Here is a 21,130-nt window from a genome sequence, read left to right as displayed (position 1 = left end):
ATCCTGAGCACTGAAGGTGGAGCTCTGAGAGATGCGACTGAATTTGAACCGCGGATCACAAAACAAAAAGTGCACCTACTACGATAGATGGATAAGATCTTAAACAGGAGATGAACAAGTGAAAAAATGTATGATTAAACTTCGCAGAACAGATATCTATGCAACAGTGAGAACAACTATGAGGAAAAGATAGCCAGACATTAAGAGAAAATTAGTATAAAATGGTTTTTAGATAGTATATAACTCCAAAAGTCAATGAGAAAGAAGTTTAAAATTACAAGGGAAAATGCTAGAAATGTCAAGAATAGATATAGATGGAACTTTCACATTTGGTGGATTTGCAACAAAGCAAAAGAATTCTGGAAAGAAACACATCAAAAAATGGAGAACATATTAAAGTTTGAATTCCCGATGGAAGCTAAGAGCATGCTATTAGGTGTTCTATACACGATAACAGCAGCTAGAACTAGCTACGCAGCAAGATAGAAATTAGCTGTCTGTCCACATTTAGAATAATGGGAAAATAGACTTGCTGAATATGCATTAATGGCAAAATTAACAGCTTACCTGAGGAACTGATCTGTTACAAAATCTGAGGAGAGATGGACTGTGTATTATATCCACTATGTTAAGCAGGATACAAATTTAGATCAGATGTATCTTAAAATATCATGTATATAGTAATTACAAAAGGTGACGGGCTGTGAAGTCACTACTAAAGTCAAATATCTTGGAATAGACATAACAATGAAGAATATTGATTTATTCAAAAATAATTATGAAAAACTGTGGTGTAAGATGGACAAAGATTTGATGAAATGGAATAGGCTTAACTTGTCCTTACTGGGCAGGATAGCTGCAATCAAGATGAATATTTTGCCAAGAATAATGTATTTGTTTCAAACTATCCCGATTGTAAAAGATGCCAAACAATTTAACAAATGGCAAAGGAAGATTTCTGACTTTATTTGGGCCGGAAAGAAACCAAGGATTAAGATGAAGATTTTAATAGATGCTAAAGAGAGAGGGGTTTTTCAACTTCCGGATTTAAGAGTGTATCATGATGCAGTTTGTTTGACATGGATCAAAGATTGGATAATGCTGTTAGATAAAAAACCTTTATGGTTAGAAGCCCATGGGAATAAATTCGGCTGGCATGCGTACATGTATTATGGGAAGAATAAAATGGACGTTTTTTTCTCTCACCATTATATCAGGAATAGTTTACTAAATACTTGGATAAAATATAAGAAATATGGGGACGAGAGAAAACCGCTATGGATAGTGCCAGCAGAAGTAATAAAAATAACAGCTGAATCCAATGAAGAAAGAGAGATGTCATATAATCAACTGCTCAAGATGCAAGGAGACAAAATCGAATTAAAATCCTCAGAAGAGTTAAACAATAAGTACGATTGGTTTCAAATGCAACAAATCAAAAGCTTGATGGAAAATGATATAAAATCGGAGGGAATCAGACGAGATCAAACAGAACTGGAAAGGGTCCTGCTTGGAGATAATGAAAAATTGATATCAAAAGTATATAAATTATTATTGAAATGGTCAACAGAAGAAGAAGTAGTAAAGTCTCAAATGGTCAAATGGGCAATCAATGTGAATAGAGAAATACAAATGGATGCATGGGAGCACCTTTGGAAGAACTCAATGAAGATCTCAACTTGTCAGAGTATAAAAGAGAACTGTTTTAAGATGATGTATAGGTGGTATATGACTCCGAAAAAACTGGCTAGGATGAGTAAGAAAATGTCGGATAGATGTTGGAAATGTAAAAAACATGAAGGTTCTTTCTTTCAAATGTGGTGGACTTGTGAAAAAGCAAAAGAGTACTGGAAGATGATACAACAAGAAATCTCCAAAATTTTGGGTTACGATTTCAAGAAAACTGCAGAGACGTTCTTGCTTGGATTACAATTAGAAAAATTTCCAAAGGAAGACAGGACTCTAATCTGGTACTTGCTATCAGCTGCTAGGACATTGTATGCGCAGCTTTGGAAGCAAGAAAAAATACCAGAGAAATGGGACTGGACCATGAAAGTTCATCGTGGAGTGAAATGGACAAACTAACTAGAACGCTAAGAGACTATGTATTCAAAAAGGAGTGGAAGAAATTTAAACGATATATGGAGAAAGAGTGGAATGAAAAAAGACATTGGACAATTTTTTAGCATTAAAGAGGGAAAAACATATATATATTGAACTTTGATCAGTTAGTAGTACCTTTAGTATTGAACTTGAATCTATAACTTCGGGGAAGTCAACATTGGAGGGAGGGGGGATTGAAATGCCATATGGGTTAGTACTGAAAATTTATAATTAAGATTTGTAACCATATGTTATCAATAAATTGTTAAAACACGAAAGACAAACAATGTAATTTAAAAAAAAAAATGGGGAGGGGGGGAATGGAGCCTAATCCTCTCAGCTGCTCTGCTTCCCTTACATAGATTCACCTGGACGCCTCCCTATCTGTGGTCCTGGCAACTGTACAGCTAAATTGCCTAAAGAGGACAAGCAAGCTTAGGGACTCTTTACATGCAGGGCATCTGTTTAATGAGGGAGTACCTCAAAGAACTTCGGCAACCAGATGGTTTATTCATCAAGAGTGCCTCTCTGCAGGGACCTGTTGTTCTGTGATGCTGCTGCCTTGCCCCGAACAGGAGGCTTGTAGCGCAAGAGTTCTTGAGTTGCAAAGGGTAAGGGCTCCATCTCATCTCCTAAACATCAAGAGCAAAAAAAGGGGGAGTGCAGACTGAAGGTGTCTGCTCCATTCATGCACTTACACTGGTGCAGAAGTGTGCTCCTTTCATGGCCATTAATATCACAGCCGTAGCTTTTCAGGCAGGTTCTGATTTACAGCAGTAGAGCGGAGAGAAACCACTGCCAGCTCAAACAGCAGGGAGTGTTTCAGTCCGAGAGGTCACCTGATGCTCCCCAAACTTCTGAGAGCTGAGCCACGTTGTATTTCAAAGTCAGCAATGAGAAGCCTGCTCCGCTTGTGCATTTGAGAAGGCAAGTGTGTGTGAAGGCCAGGCTTCCGCATGAGTCACAGGTGAGAGTAGGGTTGCCAAGTTCAATTCAAGAAATATCTGGGGACTTTGGGGGTGGAGCCAGGAGACATTGGGGGCGGAACCAGGGTGTGACACGCATCATTGAACTCCATGGGAGTTCTGGCCATCACATTTAAAGGGACAGCACACCTTTTAAAATGCCTTCCTTCCATAGAAAATAATGAAGGATAGGGGCACCTTCTTTTGGGGCTCATAGAATTGGACCCCCTGGTCCAATCCTTTTGAAACATGGGAGGTATTTTGCGGAGAGGCACTAGATGCTATAATGAAATTTTGGCACCTCTACCTCAAAAAAACAGCACCCCCAGAGCCCCCGATACCCACGGATCAATTCCCCATCATTCCCTGTGGGAATCGTTCATGGAGGTGCATAATGGCTGTGGGGGCGGGGCTTCCCTCGCTGACCAGCTAGCTGGGGGAGGGGGGAAGCCTGTAAAACCGGGGATCCCCCGCTGAGACCTGGGGATTGGGAAGCCTAGATGAGGGGTTCTTCATTTTGAAGGTTTGTCGTTTTTGCTGCTCCCTGGCAGAGCTTTCCCATTTTGCTCACATTTTGACATCATCATTTCATTCTGCCCATCGTCTCACTTCGTGAATTGAACGTTAGCCAGGTTCATTGTTCCATATATGGAATGGGAAAATCCAGCCAGACTGTTCAGTATTCAGCCACTAGATCATACCCAGGGCGTATTTTGCATCAGAGCTAACAAATGCTACCCCCTGGTGCTGAAACGTTTGTATTTGTGTATGGGAGATGTGCCTTTAAATAGTGAATACAATGGATGAGCAGGTGTGTGATGATCAAGGAGGTAGCTTTTTACATGGCTCACAACAAAGACAGTGAATGCCATTTTCAGAAGGATATGAAGATAATTTGCAGGCATTCCAAGGAGAAATGAAAACAAAGTCATGAAAGTGAGAGTGAGTTAATAATGTGACACATTTTATTTACATATAATTGGTTGCCTAGTATGTAATACTTGTGGCTGAATATTATGGAGAAATGCTTGTTCAGTTTGGCATACTTTACAGCAAAAATTACAAGAAGCACCACTTACCTACTGAATCAACAATAAAGAAGACAGTCCCAAGAAGAAGAGTTTCTGCACTCGAAACAATATTGGACTGGTCTTGGATATTGTCAGACTTGTATCCCATATTTTTTCTATGGGACATTGATCCATCACACAGTAGGAGCAGCGGGTGCTTTCGGTTCCGGAGGGATTTTGTGTTGTATAACTATGTTTGTTTATATTATGTTTGGCTATCACTGTAAGCACAGTGTTTGTTACTAGTAAATACTGGATAAGTAGGAATAGTAAGGAGTATTATTTTTGTTACACAGAGAGGCTTTGAGGTGTTTTCTTTTACAGTAACCTCCGTGGTCCCGGCTTTGATTGAGAGGTCAGCTAAAAGCAGCAAAATACTCTACCGCTAATTAATAATAGGAAAAAAATAATAGGATACTATTTTGCATGCTTAATCACTGCCCACCAGCTATATGTAGAAGAAGATATTGAAGATATTGGATTTATATCCCGCCCTCCACTCCGAAGAGTCTCAGAGCGGCTCACAATCTCCTTTACCTTCCCCACCCCCCACAACACACCCTGTGAGGTGGGTGGGGGTGGAGAGGGCTCTCACAGCAGCTGCCCTTTCAAGGACAACCTCTGCCAGAGCTATGGCTGACCCAAGGCCATGCCAGCAGGTGCAAGTGGAGGAGTGGGGAATCAAACCCGGTTCTCCCAGATAAGAGTCCACACACTTAACCACTACACCAAACTGGCTCTGCTCACTGTAACCCATTCCTCGTCTGAAGAAGTGTGCATGCACACAAAAGCTTACATTCTGAATAGAACTTTTTTGGTCTTAAAGGTGCTACTGGACTTCTGTTTTGTTCTACTGCTTCAGGCCAACACGGCTGCCCACCTGGATCTACCTATGGGGCGGAAGAGAGAGGCCTTCCTTTCTCAAAACTGACTGCAAAGGGGTAGCCATTGGAGCACTGGCTCATGAAAGCTCATACTTTTAATGTGATTTTATCATATATATTTGACATGGCTAGCTGCTTAAGTGGCACTTATAAAGACCGAAAGGCAGGATACAAATTTTGTAAATAAATACTGAAATAAATGTTGGATTCAGCTGGGTAGCCATGTTGGTCTGAAAAAGCAGAACAAAGTCTTAGCCCAGTGTAGGGTTACCAGATGTCCTCTTAGGTAGATCCAGGTGGACAGTTGTGTTGGTCTGAAGCAGTAGAACAAAGCAGGAGTCCAGCAGCACCTTTAAGACCAACAAAGTTTTATTCTGAATGTTAGATTTCATGTGCATGCACACTTCTTCAGACAAGGGAATGGGGAATTATCTGAAGAAGTCTGCATGCATACGAAAGCTTACATTCTGAATAAAACTTCTTGGTCTTCAAGGTCCTCTTTTTAGAGGACCTGCCCTCTTCTTTTGGTGTCCCAACCTCTTTGGGGCTCTTTTTAAAAAAAAAACAACTGATGAAAATGTTCTCTTCTGGGGTTGGAAAGTTCAAAATATTCCTAGTTAGGAGCACTGATGTCAGATTAAATAGCTGAGGTATTTAAAATGAGATTTGTCAGCAATCACTTGTTTGAAGTAGTCATTTGGGAAATACGTCCTCTTTTTTGCTTTTCAAAAATACGGTAACCCTAGTCCAGTGGCACGTTTAAGAAGTTTTATTCGGGGTGTAAGCTTTTTGCGTACAAGCACACTTCTTCAGATACCCATAAGGACGCTCAGGCAGTTAAGATACCTGAAGAAGTAGGCGGGCGCACAAAAGCTTACACCCTGAATAAAAATGCGTTGGTTGTAAATGTGCTACAAAACTAGGAATACCGTATTTTTAAAAAAAGCAAAAAAGAGGTCACGTTTCCCAATTGACTATTTCAGACAAGCAATTGCTCTGACAAATCTCATTTTAAATACCCCCAAACTATTTAAGCTGGGATCATTGCTCCTAACTAGAACCACTCCTTAACTTTCCCACTTTGTTCTGAAATACATGCTGCTGGTTAGTGAAGGCGCTACTGGACTTTTTGTTTTGTTTCCCCAAAGCTGTGATTATCACACCTGCCTCGCTTGCCAGTGACTGGGGGCACGACTAGGGTTGCCAAGTCCAATTCAAGAAATATCTGGGAACTTTGGGGGTGGAGCCAGGAGACATTAGGGGTGGAGCCAAGATCAAGGCTGTGACAAGCATAATTGAACTCCAAAGGGAGTTCTGGCCATCATATTTAAAGGGACGGCACACCTTTTCAATTCCTTCCTTCCATAGGAAATAATGAAGGATAGGGGTACCTTCTTTTGGGGCTCATAGAATTGGACCCCCTGGTCCAATCTTTTTGAAACTTGGGCGATATTTTGGGGAGAGACACTAGATGCTATACTGAAAAATCAGTGCCTCTATCCCAAAAAACAGCCCCCCAGAGCCCCCAATACCCGAGGATCAATTCCCCATTATTCCCTATGGGAATCGTTCTCCATAGGGAATAATAGAGTTCCCAGCAGACATTTCCCTCCCCTCCCCCCCCCCGCTTTCTGACAACCCTGAAGTGGGGGGAGGGCCTCCAAACCAGAGGATCCCCTGCTCCCACCTGGGGATTGGCAACCCTAGGCACGACTGACAACAGCAGGTCGGGACACTGGCTGTGGAGGGTGGAATGCCCCAGGGTGGGGACGGGACGGTGGCTCAGTGGCAGAGCATCTGCTTGGTAAGCAGAAGGTCCCAGGTTCAATCCCTGGCATCTCCAAAAAGGGTCCAGGCAAATAGCCCTGAAAAACCTCAGCTTGAGACCCTGGAGAGCCGCTGCCAGTCTGAGAAGACAATACTGACTTTGATGGACCGAGGGGGGGTCTGATTCAGTATAAGGCAGCTTCATATGTTCAAATATGTCCCTCCCCCCAAGCAAGCAGGCTGGCCACAGGGCATGGGCAGGTGAGGGTGCTGGGAGACTGGGCAGGACATCCCTTTTCTCGAGGGGAACTGCTCCCCGCAGCCTGGAGAGGAGCTGTTCTCCCGGGGGTCCCGCCTGGAGGCTGGCATCCTCGCAGGGCAGGGGAGCCGCACTCAGAGCAGCGGCGATGCCGAGAGATTCCCGGGCTCCTCCGCCCGGCGGCAAGCGCTGCTGGCTTCGGAGCTCTTCTCCCGGGCAGGAGTCCTCGCGAAGGCGAGCCGGGCTTCTCGCAGCTGCAGCAAACGCGGCGCTTCCCTTCCCTTCCCTTCCCGGCGGCTGCTTCTTCCTCCGAGCCGCCAGGTGTCGCTCGCGGCCCGCAGCGCCGCCCGCCGCCATGAAGACGGCCTTCGTCACGGTGGGCACCACCAGCTTCGACGCTCTCGTCGCCGCCGTGACGGCCCCGGAGGCTCTGCAGGTGAGGCCTAGCCGGCAGGAGAGGGAAGGAGGGCGGGCCGGCGGCACGGGCCTGCAGGCCTCCGTCTCTAGGCAGCCGGCGCGGGCGCAGGAGCCACTTCCGGTGGGTTGGTGTGGGTTTCCCCGTCGCCCCCCCTCCCTCCCTCCCCCGCTGCAAAGCCCCTTCGCCCTCGGCTTCGGGAAGGGGACCTTCTAGGGCGGGCAGGGAGGGGGTGGGGCTAGGGTTGCCAATCCCCAGGTGGGGGCAGGGGATCCCCCAGTTTGGAGCCCCCCCCCCCGCTTCAGGGTCCTCAGAAAGCGGGGGGAGGGGAGGGAAGTGTCTGCTGGGAACTCTTATTCCCTATGGAGATTTATTCCCATAGAAAATCATGGAAAATTGATCCACGAGTATCTGGGGCTCTGGGGGGGGGCTGTTTTAGGGGGTAGAGGCACAAAATTTTCAGTATAGCATCTAGTGCCTCTCCCCAAAACATTCCCCAAGTTTCAAAAAGATTGGACCAGGGGGTCCAATTCTGTGAGCCCCAAAAGAAGGTGCCCCTATCCTTCATGATTTCCTATGGAAGGAAGGCATTGAAATGTGATGGCCAGAGCTCCCTTTGGAGTTCAATTATGCTTGTCACAGCCTTGATCTTGGCTCCACCCCTAATGTCTCCTGGCTCCAACCCTATGTCTCCTGGCTCCAGCCCCAAAGTCCCCAGATATTTCTTGAATTGGACTTGGCAACCCTAGTTGGGGCAGGGGTGGCCAAACTGTGGCTCTTTCATGCATGTTGCATGGCTCTTGAAGCCCCCACTGCCCCGTCAGCTGACTTGGGGAAGGCATTTGTCTCTTGAAATCACTTCGCCAAGCTGAGCCAGCTAGTGGCTTGGAGAATGCAGTTAAAGTTAAAGTTGCTTTCTATCCACGTCTCCCTCCCTCATCTATTTTCCTTCCTTCCTTCCTTCCTTCCTTCCTTCCTTCCTTCCTTCCTTCCTTCCTTCCTTCCTTCCTTCCTTCCTTCCTTCCTTCCTTCCTTCCTTCCTTCCTTCCTTCCTTCCTTCCTTCTCTCAAACAACTGACTTCATGGCTTGCAGCTCTCAAACATCTGACGTTTATTCTGTGTGGCTCTTACATTAAGCAAGTTTGGCCACCCCTGGGTTGGGGGCTTCACGCCTTGTGCCTGTGGTTTGTCATTCCAGACCCAGAGCAGTCTATCTGGGTCCGGAGACATTGGCTGAAAAGCCATTCCACATTTTCATTGACATGCAACTTTACTCGGAAGGTTCCTGCGCTGAGCCCGTGGGAATGCTCCCTGGTGAGCATGCTTGTGGGGCTGCACTTGGGCAGAAGGAACGGTTACCAGCCTCCAGGTGGGGCCTGGAGTTCTCCTGGCATTGCAGCGGATCTCCAGGCGACAGAGATCAGTGCCCCCAGAGGGAATGGGCCCTAGAGACTAGGAGAAAGACTTGCATCGCCTCCATTGAAATACATGGCAGCTCAAAAAAGTTGCAGTGAAAATGGCAGAATAGGTTTTTCATGAATGTGTGGGACTAGAATGACAGCCCACTCTCCCTTCCCCCCGCCCTGTAGAATGACAGCCTCCAGGAGTAGCAGAAGTGTTCTGGGTTGGAGTGACAGCCCCCCCCCCCCAAATGGAACTACGACCCACTCAGTTTTGTAGGAATGTTCTGGGGCAGGAATGACAGCACAAATGTAGTTTGTCATTCCAGTCCCAGAGCAGTTGATCTGGGTCCGGAGACATGGATTGAAAATCCATTCCACATTTTCATTTACAACTTTTTTAGTGTGTTGCAAGCCTCGGATTCAGCAGGAGCTCACAGGAGGGCAGCTCCTGAACCTTTCTGAGGGTCCCCCCTCCTCCTCCCCACCTTGTCCATTGAATAGTAGGTGCAGCTGCATAACAATCCCTGGATGAGCTCCACCACCTATTTTTCTACAAAGCGACCCCTGGTGTAATGTATTTCAACAGAGCCCATCCAAGTCAATTGGCATTCCTTGCTCCCAGTATCTCATTATATGTGTGTGCGTGTGTATTACAGGGTTTTAAAAATATTTTTATAGTTTTTGTATAAACTTATCTGTGAACCATACAGAAGCTGAGGCACTGTTTGCCTTGAAAACTTTGATTATGTAGGGAATATATGAGCCTCCTTTATTAATATAGGTCTATAAACTCAGCTTTCTCCTAGCAAATCAGGCCCAAGGTCCTAAGGCAGGTGTGTGTGTGTATAGTACCTCAGCTTCTACTCTGTCTGTATATACCTCCGCTTCTGTGTGTGTCACAGATACGTTTATACAAAAACTTCTGCCCCTTGGAAGCAGTCCAGTCTGAATGCCTCAGAAGCATATTTGGTGTTCCTTGCCGCACACCAAAAGCAATTCTTAGAACAGAACTGGGGCAGGTGTCTCTTGAAGCCCACACTTGGTACCAAGTAATCTGCTTCTGGTTGAAGCTAAAACTCCACCCAACTGGATTAATCCCCCTCCCCCCTGTGCTTTTGGATACCTACTGTTTAGACTGGGTGGATGCAGTTGAGAATAAATTACAACTTCTTGGCTTCTCCCCTTTAGAAATATGCCACCTTGGGTTCTTGGGAGCTAAAGAAATGCTTAAACAATGAATCCGGGGCATAGCTCTTCAAGCTGATAGAGCTTGGTCACATCTCTATGTGGCGGTAGGGAATCAGCCGAAACTTTGTGGCAGTGAAATATCTTCATGCTCTAGAACAGGGGTGGCCAATGGTAGCTCTCCAGATGTTTTTTTGCCTACAACTCCCATCAGCCCCAGCCATTGGCCATGCTGGCTGGGACTGATGGGAATTGTAGGCAAAAAACATTTGGAGAGCTACCGTTGGCCACCCCATGCTCTAGACTTTCTCCAAATACTGCAGAGCTTTCACATTGGCCTGTTTTAATCACTTTCCCTCAATGCTACTGGAAGGGAGATACTTATGCATTTCCTACTCCTAACATCTGTGCTCCTGCCAACTGAAAACAGTTGAAATAACACAACGTGTTGTTATTACTGCCTGTTTTATAAGGACATTTATTCCACATGCTTTCTAGTTGTTCCCAGGAAGATCTGATAAATTCTATACGTATCTCCTTCTTGGTGGCCAGTGTAATGGGACCGTCTCTAAAGTGGCCAAATTCTGGCTGAGGCTTTGACCATAACAAAGCAGATATTCCAAGCCTTTTAATAACTTATCTATAATCAGTTATACCCAGGGCTTTTTTTTGAGCAGGAACGCAGTTCTGGCTGGCTTGGTGGTAGGGGTGTGGCCTAAAATGCAAATGAGTAGAAATATGCAAATTTGTAGAAAAAGCCCTGCTTGAAACAATGGTGATGTCAGGGGGTGTGGCCTAATATGGCGTAATATGCTGGGCTTTTTCTACAAAAAAACCCCCCTGGTTATACCAATAAGGTTATGAATTTTACCTTTGTATTTTTTAATTTTATATTTTTATGTAAACTGGGCTGGTAAACTGCTTGGCTGATCTTTTATCAAAATAAATGTTGATGACAGTAATAATAAAAGGATCTGTGTGTCTATGCATGTGTCTCTTTGTGGCAATCATAAGTCATCATCAGACAGTAAAGCTAAGTGTTTCAAAGTTGGCCACTAGTTTTTGGATGAATGACTGTGGGAGTTGAAGTGCTAGAAATGAAGGGAATGGGGATCTTCTGGCCCAGGTTGTCTCCAGCGTGTCCCTCTGCGATGAAAGCAGCTAAAAGGTGGAAGCAGCACAGGGAAGAAAGCTGCCGAATGTCCCACTGGGCACAGAACCTATAATAGAATAGTGCAGGTGCAGTGACCCGTGGGGTTGGTGATCAGGGCAAACGGGGTAGTATTTGAAATATAACTCAATCTCATTGTGTGCGTGTGGAGATCCCCAGGTGCAAAAAGCCATTCTCATACTATTAAAGGTAAAGGTTTTAAAACCCCTGTACGAGCACCAGTCGTTTCCAACTCTGGGGTGACATCATAGCATGACTTTTCTTGGCAGACTTTTTACGGGGCGCTTTGCCATTGCCTTCCCCGGTCATTTACACTCTCCCCCCCCCCCCAGCAAGCTGGGTACTCGTTTTACGACCTTGGAAGGCTGAGTCAACCTTGAGCTGGCTACCCGAACCCAGCTTCCGCCGGGATCAAACTCAGGCCGGCAGCAGAGAGCTTGGACAAACAAAACTTTACTCCCACAAGCTTGCTTGGACTATAGCTTGCTCCTTCAGATGTAGTGAGAAAACATGGGCTCTGAAAAGTCCATTTGCCAGATACCCTTAATTTTTTGTTTTAGGGAATTGAAGCCTTTTTTTTTGGCTGTCAAATTACAGCCTGCGTGGCAAGTGTAGGAGGTTTCCAAGGCAAGAGACATTCAGAGGTGGTTTGCCATTGCCTTTCTCTGTGTCACAACCCTGGAGTTCCTTGGTGAGCCAGTTTGGTGTAGTGGTTAAGCGTGTGGACTCTTATCTGGGAGAACCGGGTTTGATTCCCCACTCCTCCACTTGCACCTGCTAGCATGGCCTTGGGTCAGCCATAGCTCTGGCAGAGGTTGTCCTTGAAAGGGCAGCTGCTGTGAGAGCCCTCTCTAGCCCCACCCACCTCACAGGGTGTCTGTTGAGGGGGAGGAAGGTAAAGGAGATTGTGAGCCGCTCTGAGACTCTTCGGAGTGGAGGGCGGGATAAAAATCCAATATCTTCATTGTCTGTTGTGGGGGGGGGGGAGGTAAAGGAGATTGTGAGCTGCTCTGAGACTCTTCGGAGTGGAGGGCGGGATATAAATCCAATATCTTCATCTACCTCACAGGGTGTCTGTTGTGGGGGAGGAAGGTAAAGGAGATTGTGAGCCACTCTGAGACTCTTCGGAGTGGAGGGCGGGATATAAATCCAATATCTTCATCTACCTCACAGGGTGTCTGTTGTGGGGGGGGGGGGGAGGGAAAGGAGATTGTGAGCCGCTCTGAGACTCTTCGGAGTGGAGGGCGGGATATAAATCCTATATCTTCATCTACCTCACAGGATGTCTGTTGTGGGGGGGTGGAAGGGAAAGGAGATTGTGAGCCGCTCTGAGACTCTTCAGAGTGGAGGGCGGGATATAAATCCAATATCTTCATCTACCTCACAGGGTGTCTGTTGTGGAGGAGGAAGGGAAAGGAGATTGTGAGCCGCTCTGAGACTCTTCGGAGTGGAGGGCGGGATATAAATCCAATATCTTCATCTACCTCACAGGGTATCTGTTGTGGGGGGGGAAGATAAAGGAGATTGTGAGCCGCTCTGAGACTCTTCGGAGTGGAGGGTGGGATATAAATCCAATATTTTCATCTACCTCACAGGGTGTCTGTTGTGGGGGAGGAAGGGAAAGGAGATTGTGAGCCGCTCTGAGACTCTTCGGAGTGGAGGGCGGGATATAAATCCAATATCTTCATCTACCTCACAGGGTGTCTGTTGTGGGGGCGGAAGGGAAAGGAGATTGTGAGCCGCTCTGAGACTCTTCGGAGTGGAGGGCAGGATATAAATCCAATATCTTCATCTACCTCACAGGGTGTCTGTTGTGGGGGAGGAAGGGAAAGGAGATTGTAAGCCGCTCTGAGACTCTTCGGAGTGGAGGGTGGGATATAAATCCAATATCATCTTCATCTTGGTGGTTGACCTTGCTGAGCTTCTGGGATCTGATGAGATCGGGCTAGCCTGGGCCACCCAGGTCAGGGCTGTCGTTTTACTGTATGGTAATTAACTGCCCCGTGGCGCAAAGTGGTAAAGCTGCAGTACCGCAGTTGAAGCTCTCTGCTCACAACCTGAGTTCGATCCCGGCAGAAGCTGGGTTCAGGTAGCCGGCTCAAGGTCGACTCAGCCTTCCATCCTTCTGAGGTCGATAACATGAGTACCCAGCTTGCTGGGGGGAAAGTGTAGATGACTGGGTGAGACAATGGCAAACCCCTCCGTAGAAAAAGTCTGCCGTGGAAACGTCGTGATGCGACGTCACCCCAGAGTCGGAAATGACTGGCGCTTGCACAGGGAGCTACCTTTACCTTTAATTATCTTGGAACACCTACTCCTCCGCCTCTTCAGATCTGGACCCACCTCTCGCCCAAATCCTCAGTGTGCCACCACTTTTCATTCTTTGAAAGGTGTGTGCCCATCTTTCTCATCTCAGTGTTGCTTCCATTTTTCACCTTCCTTGCTAGTAGTGATCCATTGGCCTACTAAAGAGCCATATAGCTGCAGTCCTGATTGCTGCTACTAGCATCACTTTTAACTTGCCCCAAATGAAACTCGAGGAAGAGCCATGCTTTTGCCACACTTGGGCTGCAGTCCTACTTACTTTGGAGAAGTCCCACTGAACTCACTGGAACCTGTTATGAGTAAACAGTAATCTGTATCAGCTCCCCAGCTGGGCTCACGTGGCAGGGCAAAGGAATTGGTTTCTGTGTGTTTTGCGTTAAACTGAAGGCAGAAGAAATCTTAATGCAAATTACTCTCGACAGGTTTTACAGGATCTTGGCTACAGCCGACTAGTCCTTCAGATTGGCCGGGGCGCAGTGGTTCCAGATTTGGTCAGGGAACCTGCATTTACCCAGGAAGTATATAGGTACAAGAACTCGCTGGTGAAAGATATTCAGGAAGCAGATCTTGTCATAAGTCATGCAGGTAACGCTTCTCACATTTGAATTAGCAGGCTCCTGTTTGTCAACCAACGGGATGCCCAGTGGGCAAGCTCAGGCAAACTCATTGTTTTGTCCTCTCTGGGTTTTTGGTTGGGCACTGCATATCGCGAGTGAGCTGTCAGCAGGATCCATAAATAGGAAGCACACAGTCTGGGGACCTTGCTATGTAGATGAAGAGGAAATGGCTGCAGGGGTTACACTGACTTTAAAGAATGTCACTGATCTTCCTCTGCTTGAAGGAGAGGGTGCAGTTTTATTTTTAGTCCTTCTGGAAAGCCATTGCAGGGATCAAGCTGGGGTTCTGTGCTGATTTTTTAAAAAGTGCATGCCAGAGTACACACATTCTGATATTTTCCATTTTGATCTTTAAGGTAACATTGCATTACAGTTTGGGTCTCTTATCTGTAGATTAAAAACAGGTCATGGGTTGTTCAGAATGTAAGCTAAGAATGATGTCTTCGGTATACAAAGCAAAACAAGTCCAGGGCACTTTAAAGGCCAATGGCATTAATTCCACCATGAGCTTTCATGAGCAAAGTTGCATTACCTTTCCTTGCCTCCTCCCTACCAGTGTTTGCAGAAGGCTCAAGCTGGAATTCCAACTTACAGCATCTCTTTATGGTGCAAACATCTTAAGTATGATTGTGGCCTCTCAGTATTCAAGACACATCCCTCGCTTACGTTTTCTCTTGTCCTTGAAAATGGATGCAGGATTTGGGACTAGAATAAAGGCTTAAAACATAGGACCTTAGCCTGCTGCCAGATTTCATTCCAGTATTCTAGCATGCAAAGAAGATATAGTATTGCAAACTAAGCTTGTGGAGCTGGTGAGTTGAATGGCTGTGCAGCAAATAATGTGTATGTTAAGAACATAAGAGAAGCCGTGTTGGATCAGGCCAATGGCCCATCCAGTCCAACACTCTGTGTCACACAGTGGCCAAAATTTTATACACACACACACACACACATATATATATATATACACACTGTGGCTAATAGCCACTGATGGACCTCTGCTCCATATTTTTATCTAACCCCCTCTTGAAGCTGGCTATGCTTGTAGCTGCTACCACCTCCTGTGGCACTGAATTCCACATGTTAATCACCCTTTGGGTGAAGAAGGACTTCCTTTTATCTGTTTTAACCCGACTGCTCAGCAATTTCATCAAATGCCCACGAGTTCTTGTATTGTGAGAAAGGGAGAAAAGTACTTCTTTCTCTACCATCTCCATCCCATGCATAATCTTGTAAACCTCTATCATGTCACCCTGTAGTCAACGTTTCTCCAAGCTGAAGAGCCCCAAGCGTTTTAACCTTTCTTCATAGGGAAAGTGTTCCAAACCTTTAATCATTCTAGTTGCCCTTTTCTGCACTTTTTCCAATGCTGTAATATCCTTTTTGAGGTGCAGTGACCAGAATTGCACACAGTATTCCAAATGAGACCGCACCATCAATTTATACAGGGGCATTATGATACTGGCTGATTTGTTTTCAATTCCCTTCCTAATAATTCCCAGCATGGCGTTGGCCTTTTTTATTGCAATCGCACACTGTCTTGACATTTTCAGAGAGTTATCTACCACGACCCCAAGATCTCTCTCTTGGTCAGTCTCTGCCAGTTCACACCCCATCAACTTGTATTTGTAGCTGGGATTCTTGGCCCCAATGTGCATTACTTTGCACTTGGCCACATTGAACCTCATCTGCCATGTTGATGCCCACTCACCCAGCCTCAACAGATCCCTTTGGAGTTCCTCACAATCCTCTCTGGTTCTCACCACCCTGAACAATTTAGTGTCATCTGCAAACTTGGCCACTTCACTGCTTACTCTCAACTCCAAATCATTTATGAACAAGTTAAAGACCATGTGACCCAGTACTGAGCCCTGTGGCACTCCACTGCTTACAAGAGGACCTGTCCTTTTACTCCATTACTCTCGAGCTTACTAAGGAGCCTTTGATGAGGAACTTTATCAAAAGCTTTCTGGAAGTCAAGGTAAACAATATCTATCGTGTCTCCTTTGTCCACATGTTTGTTCACCCCCTCAAAGAAATGTAACAGGTTAGTGAGGCAAGATCTTCCCTTACAGAACCTATGCTGAGTCTTCCTCAATAACTCGTGTTCATCAATGTGCCTACTCATTCTGTCCTTGATAATGGTCTCTACGGACTTTCCCGGTATTGAAGTCGGACTGACTGGCCTGTAGTTTCCCGGATCTCCTCTGGAACCCTTTTTAAAGATGGGGGTGACATTTTTACCTTCCAGTCCTCAGGAACGGAGGCAGATTTCAATGAAAGATTACATATTTTTGTCAGAAGATCCACAAGTTCAACTTTGAATTCTTTCAGAACTCTTGGATGTATGCCATCCGGACCTGGTGACTTATTAGTTTTTAATTCGTCAATCAGTTGTAGGACCTCCTCTCTTGTCACCTCAATCTGACTCAGGTCTTTCAACACCCCTTCCAAAATAAGTGGTTCTGGAGCAGGCAAACACTTTTCATCTTCCACAGTGAAGACGGAGGCAAAAAATGCATTCATCTTCTCAGCCATTTCCCTATCCTCCTTCAGTAATCCTTTGACCCCTTGGTCATCCAAGTGCCCCACTGCCTCCCTGGCTGGTTTCCTGCTTCTAATATATTTGAAGAATTTTTTTTGTTGGTCTTTATGTTTTTTGCAATATGCTCCTCATAGTCCCTTTTTGCCTGCCTGATCACAGTCTTGCATTTGATTTGCCACATCCTGTGTTCCCTTTTATTAATCTCATTTGGACTAGCTTTCCACCGCTTAAAGGAGTCCTTCTTACCTTTTGCAGCTTCCATTACTATGTTTGTTAACCATGCAGGCCTTTTCTTATACCTGTTTGTGCCTTTCCTAACTTGTGGTATATATTTTATCTGAGCTTCTAGGATTGTAGTTTTAAATAGCCTCCAAGCTTCCCCAAGGGTTTTGACCGTATTTACCTTGCCTTTCAGTTTCCTCTTCACATGCCTCCTCATCTCAGAGAATTTACCCCTTTTAAAGTTGAACGTGGTTGTGCCGGTCTTTTGGGGCAACTTTCTATTTATACAAATGGTGACATCAATAACGTTACAGTCACTGCTCCCAAGTGGTGCGATCACTTTTACACCTCTCACCAAGTCTTGGGCATTACTTAGGACCAAATCCAGGATCGCCCCACCCCTGGTAGGTTCAGAGACCATCTGCTCCGTAGCACAGTCATTGAGAGCATCAGCAGGGCCACACACACTTAGTCCTGTTTGATAACAGTAAGCCGGACCTAGACACGCCATGGCCAAAAGTGTGTTTTCTCCTCTTCCCCGTTGCCCTGAATTGCAAAATATATTGTCACCCACTGCAAATTTCATTCCCATTGGCCTACTTCATTAGCTGCTACGGGGAGGGGACTTGTAAAACGAAGACATCACATCCTGCATTTTTCATGACGACTGAACACATTGAAGAGGAGAGCTTGGAATTCAGAACTGCTTTTGGCAACAGCCATTTGTCCATTATAAGGCGTGGCTGAGGGGGCGGTATCCCAATTCAAAGCAGGAAGTCTGGTGTTGGGTTCTTTTGACTGACACTTTGCTTTTCACATCATCATCATCACATTTTATTTGTACCCCGCCCTCCCCGCCGAAGCAGGCTCAGGGCGGCTAACAACAAGAATTCAATACATACATTGTACAATACAACATTTTAACTACAATTAATTCAAATCTATTGAAATTCTAAAACAGTAAAATTAATATTTTTGTGCTATGACCTAGATGGCAAACTTGACTTAGCAGTTCTAGTCAGTGAAGGCCCTTCGAAACAAGATGGTCTTGCAGGCCCTGCGGAACTGTTCAAAGTCCCGCAGGGCCCGCATTTCTTCTGGAAGTTGATTCCATAATTGTGGAGCCATAACAGAGAAAGCCCGAGTGCAGGTACTCTGGAGTTTTGCCTCTTTTGGCCCAGGGATAGTCAGCAGGTTCTTCCCTGCTGACCTCAGTGCTCTCTGGGGTTCGTGCAGGGAGAGACGGTCCCTAAGGTAGGCAGGTCCTCGGCCATATAGGTCCTCGGCCATTTTGACTCCTGTGTATTGAATGCGAACACATTGACAGTTCATAATTCTTAATAAGGCTGCCTTTTGGGTTAGGCTGAGATTCTCACTGTTTCCTGGGAATAACAGAATGGGATAAACTTTTGAACGAGTCTTGTGTAGGATGAGAAGGTATGGTGTGGAAGGTATAGGAGTGTGGCTCTTTGACAGCAGGTGAGAGAACAATGCTTTTGACAAAAACAAGATGTAATTGGCATTGCACTTTTAGGTTTGACAGCCATTGATATGCATGTTTGGCTTTGCTGCTAAATGAAATGGTCTGGCTAATACTCTTCTGTACTGCTTTATTTCTGTAGGTGCAGGTAGCTGCCTGGAGGTGTTGGAAGCAGGGAAGCCATTGCTGGTGGTTGTAAATGACAACCTGATGAACAATCATCAGCTGGAGCTGGCAAGACAGCTGCACAGGGATGGACATCTCTTTTACTGCACGTGCAGGTATGCTTCCCCTTTGAACACCGTCAGGTATAACAGCCATGTGTGTGCAGAGGTGTGTGTTGAAAGTTGACACCTACCTACTGCAGCTGAAGAAGAACTCAAATCTGTCAGAGGCAGGCCCGGTCCCTGGGAGCCCCCCCCCCCCCCCCCCGCTCACACTGTCCCTGGGCCTCGGACTCACTTCCCCTCTGCAGCGCTATGGAGGGAACCTGACCAGTGTTTTTTCTTGGCTTTAACTCCCCCGACACCTTAGAGCCAAGAAAAAATGGGGCTTCTGCTCTCCAGTGCCTGTCAGACTGGAGGGGGGATATACCGGGGTAGGGGGGCACATTGGAGTTCTGCCTCGGGCAACAGAACCTCATATGCCGGGCCTGCTCAGAGGTACTTAAAAGACAAAAGTGGAAAGAAGTCACTACTTGAATTTGGCACATGGAATTCAGCTGAGAAGGGGGGAGATTGCAAACAGTTCTTATGTGCTTGTCAATTTAGGGCCAGATGAGTGAATTAAGGCTTAGAGTGAATTAAAGCTGAGAGTTTACAGTAAAATGGCAGAACAGCTCCAGGTAGTCAAAAAGTTGTCTCTCCAGGGGTTTTCCTGCAAGGCTTATTTAGTAAGTTCTGTAAAAGACTTTTAACCTGCCTTGCGACTTTGAAGAACTCAAGCTGACGTACAATGTAACTAAAAAAGTTGGCTGCATTCTTACATATTTCAGCTTCAGCCTTAATATCTGGGTCCTCTGACTCATGTTCTTTCAAGGCCGTGGGGTCTTAGGTTCTAGATTCTGGTTGCTCTTATTAAAATCACTGGGCAACATAGAAACAGGATAATACCATCGAGTTCCTTGGGAGAAGGGCAAAACGTGGACGTTATTTTTTGTTCCTGTTGTTTGGTTTCTGTAGAACTCTCATCCAGACTCTGCAGTCAATGGACTTGTCAACTCTGAAGCCTTTCCCACCTGGGCAACCCGAAAAATTTGCTGCCTTCTTGGACAAAGTCGTTGGGATTTAAATAAATGAACTGTAGGAGGAAGCTCCCACATTCGGAAATGACTTTATTTGTACAGACTGCTATGCATCTGGTATACACGTTTTAATTATCAAATTATACTTGTGTCTGACAGTGTGACAAAATATAGCAGCATTCATTTCTCTACTGCTGGGCCACTGAGGGGACAAACCTGTAGACCTTACCCCCCGGCATTTTCAGATCTTCCCCTGTGCACCTATGCAGAAATGCTGCTAACTCATACCAATGTATACTGCCGTTGGCAGTGTAGTGGTTAGTTGCTGGACTGGGGAGACCTGGGTTCAGATCCCCACATACCACGGAACTAACTTTGTCACCTTGGCCTTTCCTTCTCACTCAGCCTAACCTACCTTGCAGCAGCACCTTTGTGACCAACGAAGTTTTATTCGAGGTGCAAGCTTTTGTGTACTACTTCTCCAGATACCAGACTGCAGGACATCCTCCCGCTTGGCTATGGCTTGTCTCCAAGGGCTACAGAGCAAAACAAGAGAAGTGGGGCTGCCCCGGCGCTTGGAGGGGAAAGCGAAAGACTGGCCCTCTGAACTGGCCAGACTGAGGTGCCACTTCCTTCCCCAGCAAGTCACGTCCTGGCTGCACGTGAAATGGTCTGCCTCAGAGGCAGGGCATCCTCCGGGAAACTCCGAGGCTCCTTAATGGGTCACATCCTGCAGGATGCCACCGAGCTTCTCTCCTTGAATGTAAATCTCACCCCCACCCCGATATGGCTTGTCTCCAAGGGCTACAGAGCACAGCAAGAGAAGCAGGGCACCCCAGCTCTTAAGAGGGGGAGGCCTCTTCTCCTTCATTTTAGATTGTCCAGGAGACCTTCGGCCACCTGGTGGCAAAGCTGGCCGTCTCCCTGGCCGACCCAGAGGCTGGCATCCGGGAGAAGGCCCGGGAGACCCTGGGCCAGCTCTCGCCATGCTCCTCGTCCAGCGGGGTGAGTGGGCAGGGCAGGAGGAGTCCAGCGTCCCTTTGCTGCAGCCAGCCGTCTCCTTTCAGATCCCCCCAGCCAACCACCTCGGGGGTTAGGCCTTGCTGGGCACCCCTCCCCCCTGGAGGGCTTCAGAGCACCTTCTGCTGTTGTCTGGCTCAGGTTTTTCTCTAAAGCTGATTTCCTCCCCCATAGGCTGCCTTTCTTGCTGGTACTCAGTGCAGTTAGAGCAGTATGCTATATTCAGGATACCACAACAAAGCAGCATTCAAAGGCTGAAGAGGATGGCAGTGGAGCACATTACACACAACAGAGGGAGTGAAAACCTCAACGGACAAACTCCCAGGACAGTGCTTGAAATGAGCCACCCTGGGGCAAGGCAGAAGCGTGCGGTCGGGTGGGCAGCATGTGGGAAGTGGGTGGAAATTCCCTGGCTGTGGAGCAAGATGGCAGCTCCTTCCCTTCCCCCGTTCCACA

At 46.4% G+C, this 21,130-nt stretch overlaps 1 protein-coding gene across 1 annotated transcript in view; it reads left to right on the top strand.

Moving 5' to 3' along the window:
* The first annotated feature begins 7,344 nt into the window (after positions 1 to 7,344).
* Positions 7,345 to 21,130, top strand: part of ALG13 (ALG13 UDP-N-acetylglucosaminyltransferase subunit) — a 132,258-nt gene continuing 118,472 nt past the window's right edge. The window contains exons 1-5 of the mRNA XM_060249109.1: positions 7,345 to 7,484; positions 13,970 to 14,132; positions 18,554 to 18,692; positions 19,593 to 19,698; positions 20,531 to 20,659. Coding sequence (XP_060105092.1) covers positions 7,404 to 7,484; positions 13,970 to 14,132; positions 18,554 to 18,692; positions 19,593 to 19,698; positions 20,531 to 20,659 — 618 coding nt within the window. The 5' untranslated portion in view covers positions 7,345 to 7,403. The remainder of the gene's footprint in view (positions 7,485 to 13,969; positions 14,133 to 18,553; positions 18,693 to 19,592; positions 19,699 to 20,530; positions 20,660 to 21,130) is intronic.

Source organism: Heteronotia binoei, chromosome 11 (assembly GCF_032191835.1).
Source record: "Heteronotia binoei isolate CCM8104 ecotype False Entrance Well chromosome 11, APGP_CSIRO_Hbin_v1, whole genome shotgun sequence".
Lineage (NCBI taxonomy): Eukaryota > Metazoa > Chordata > Lepidosauria > Squamata > Gekkonidae > Heteronotia > Heteronotia binoei.
This window is presented reverse-complemented; position numbering and strand designations above follow the sequence as displayed.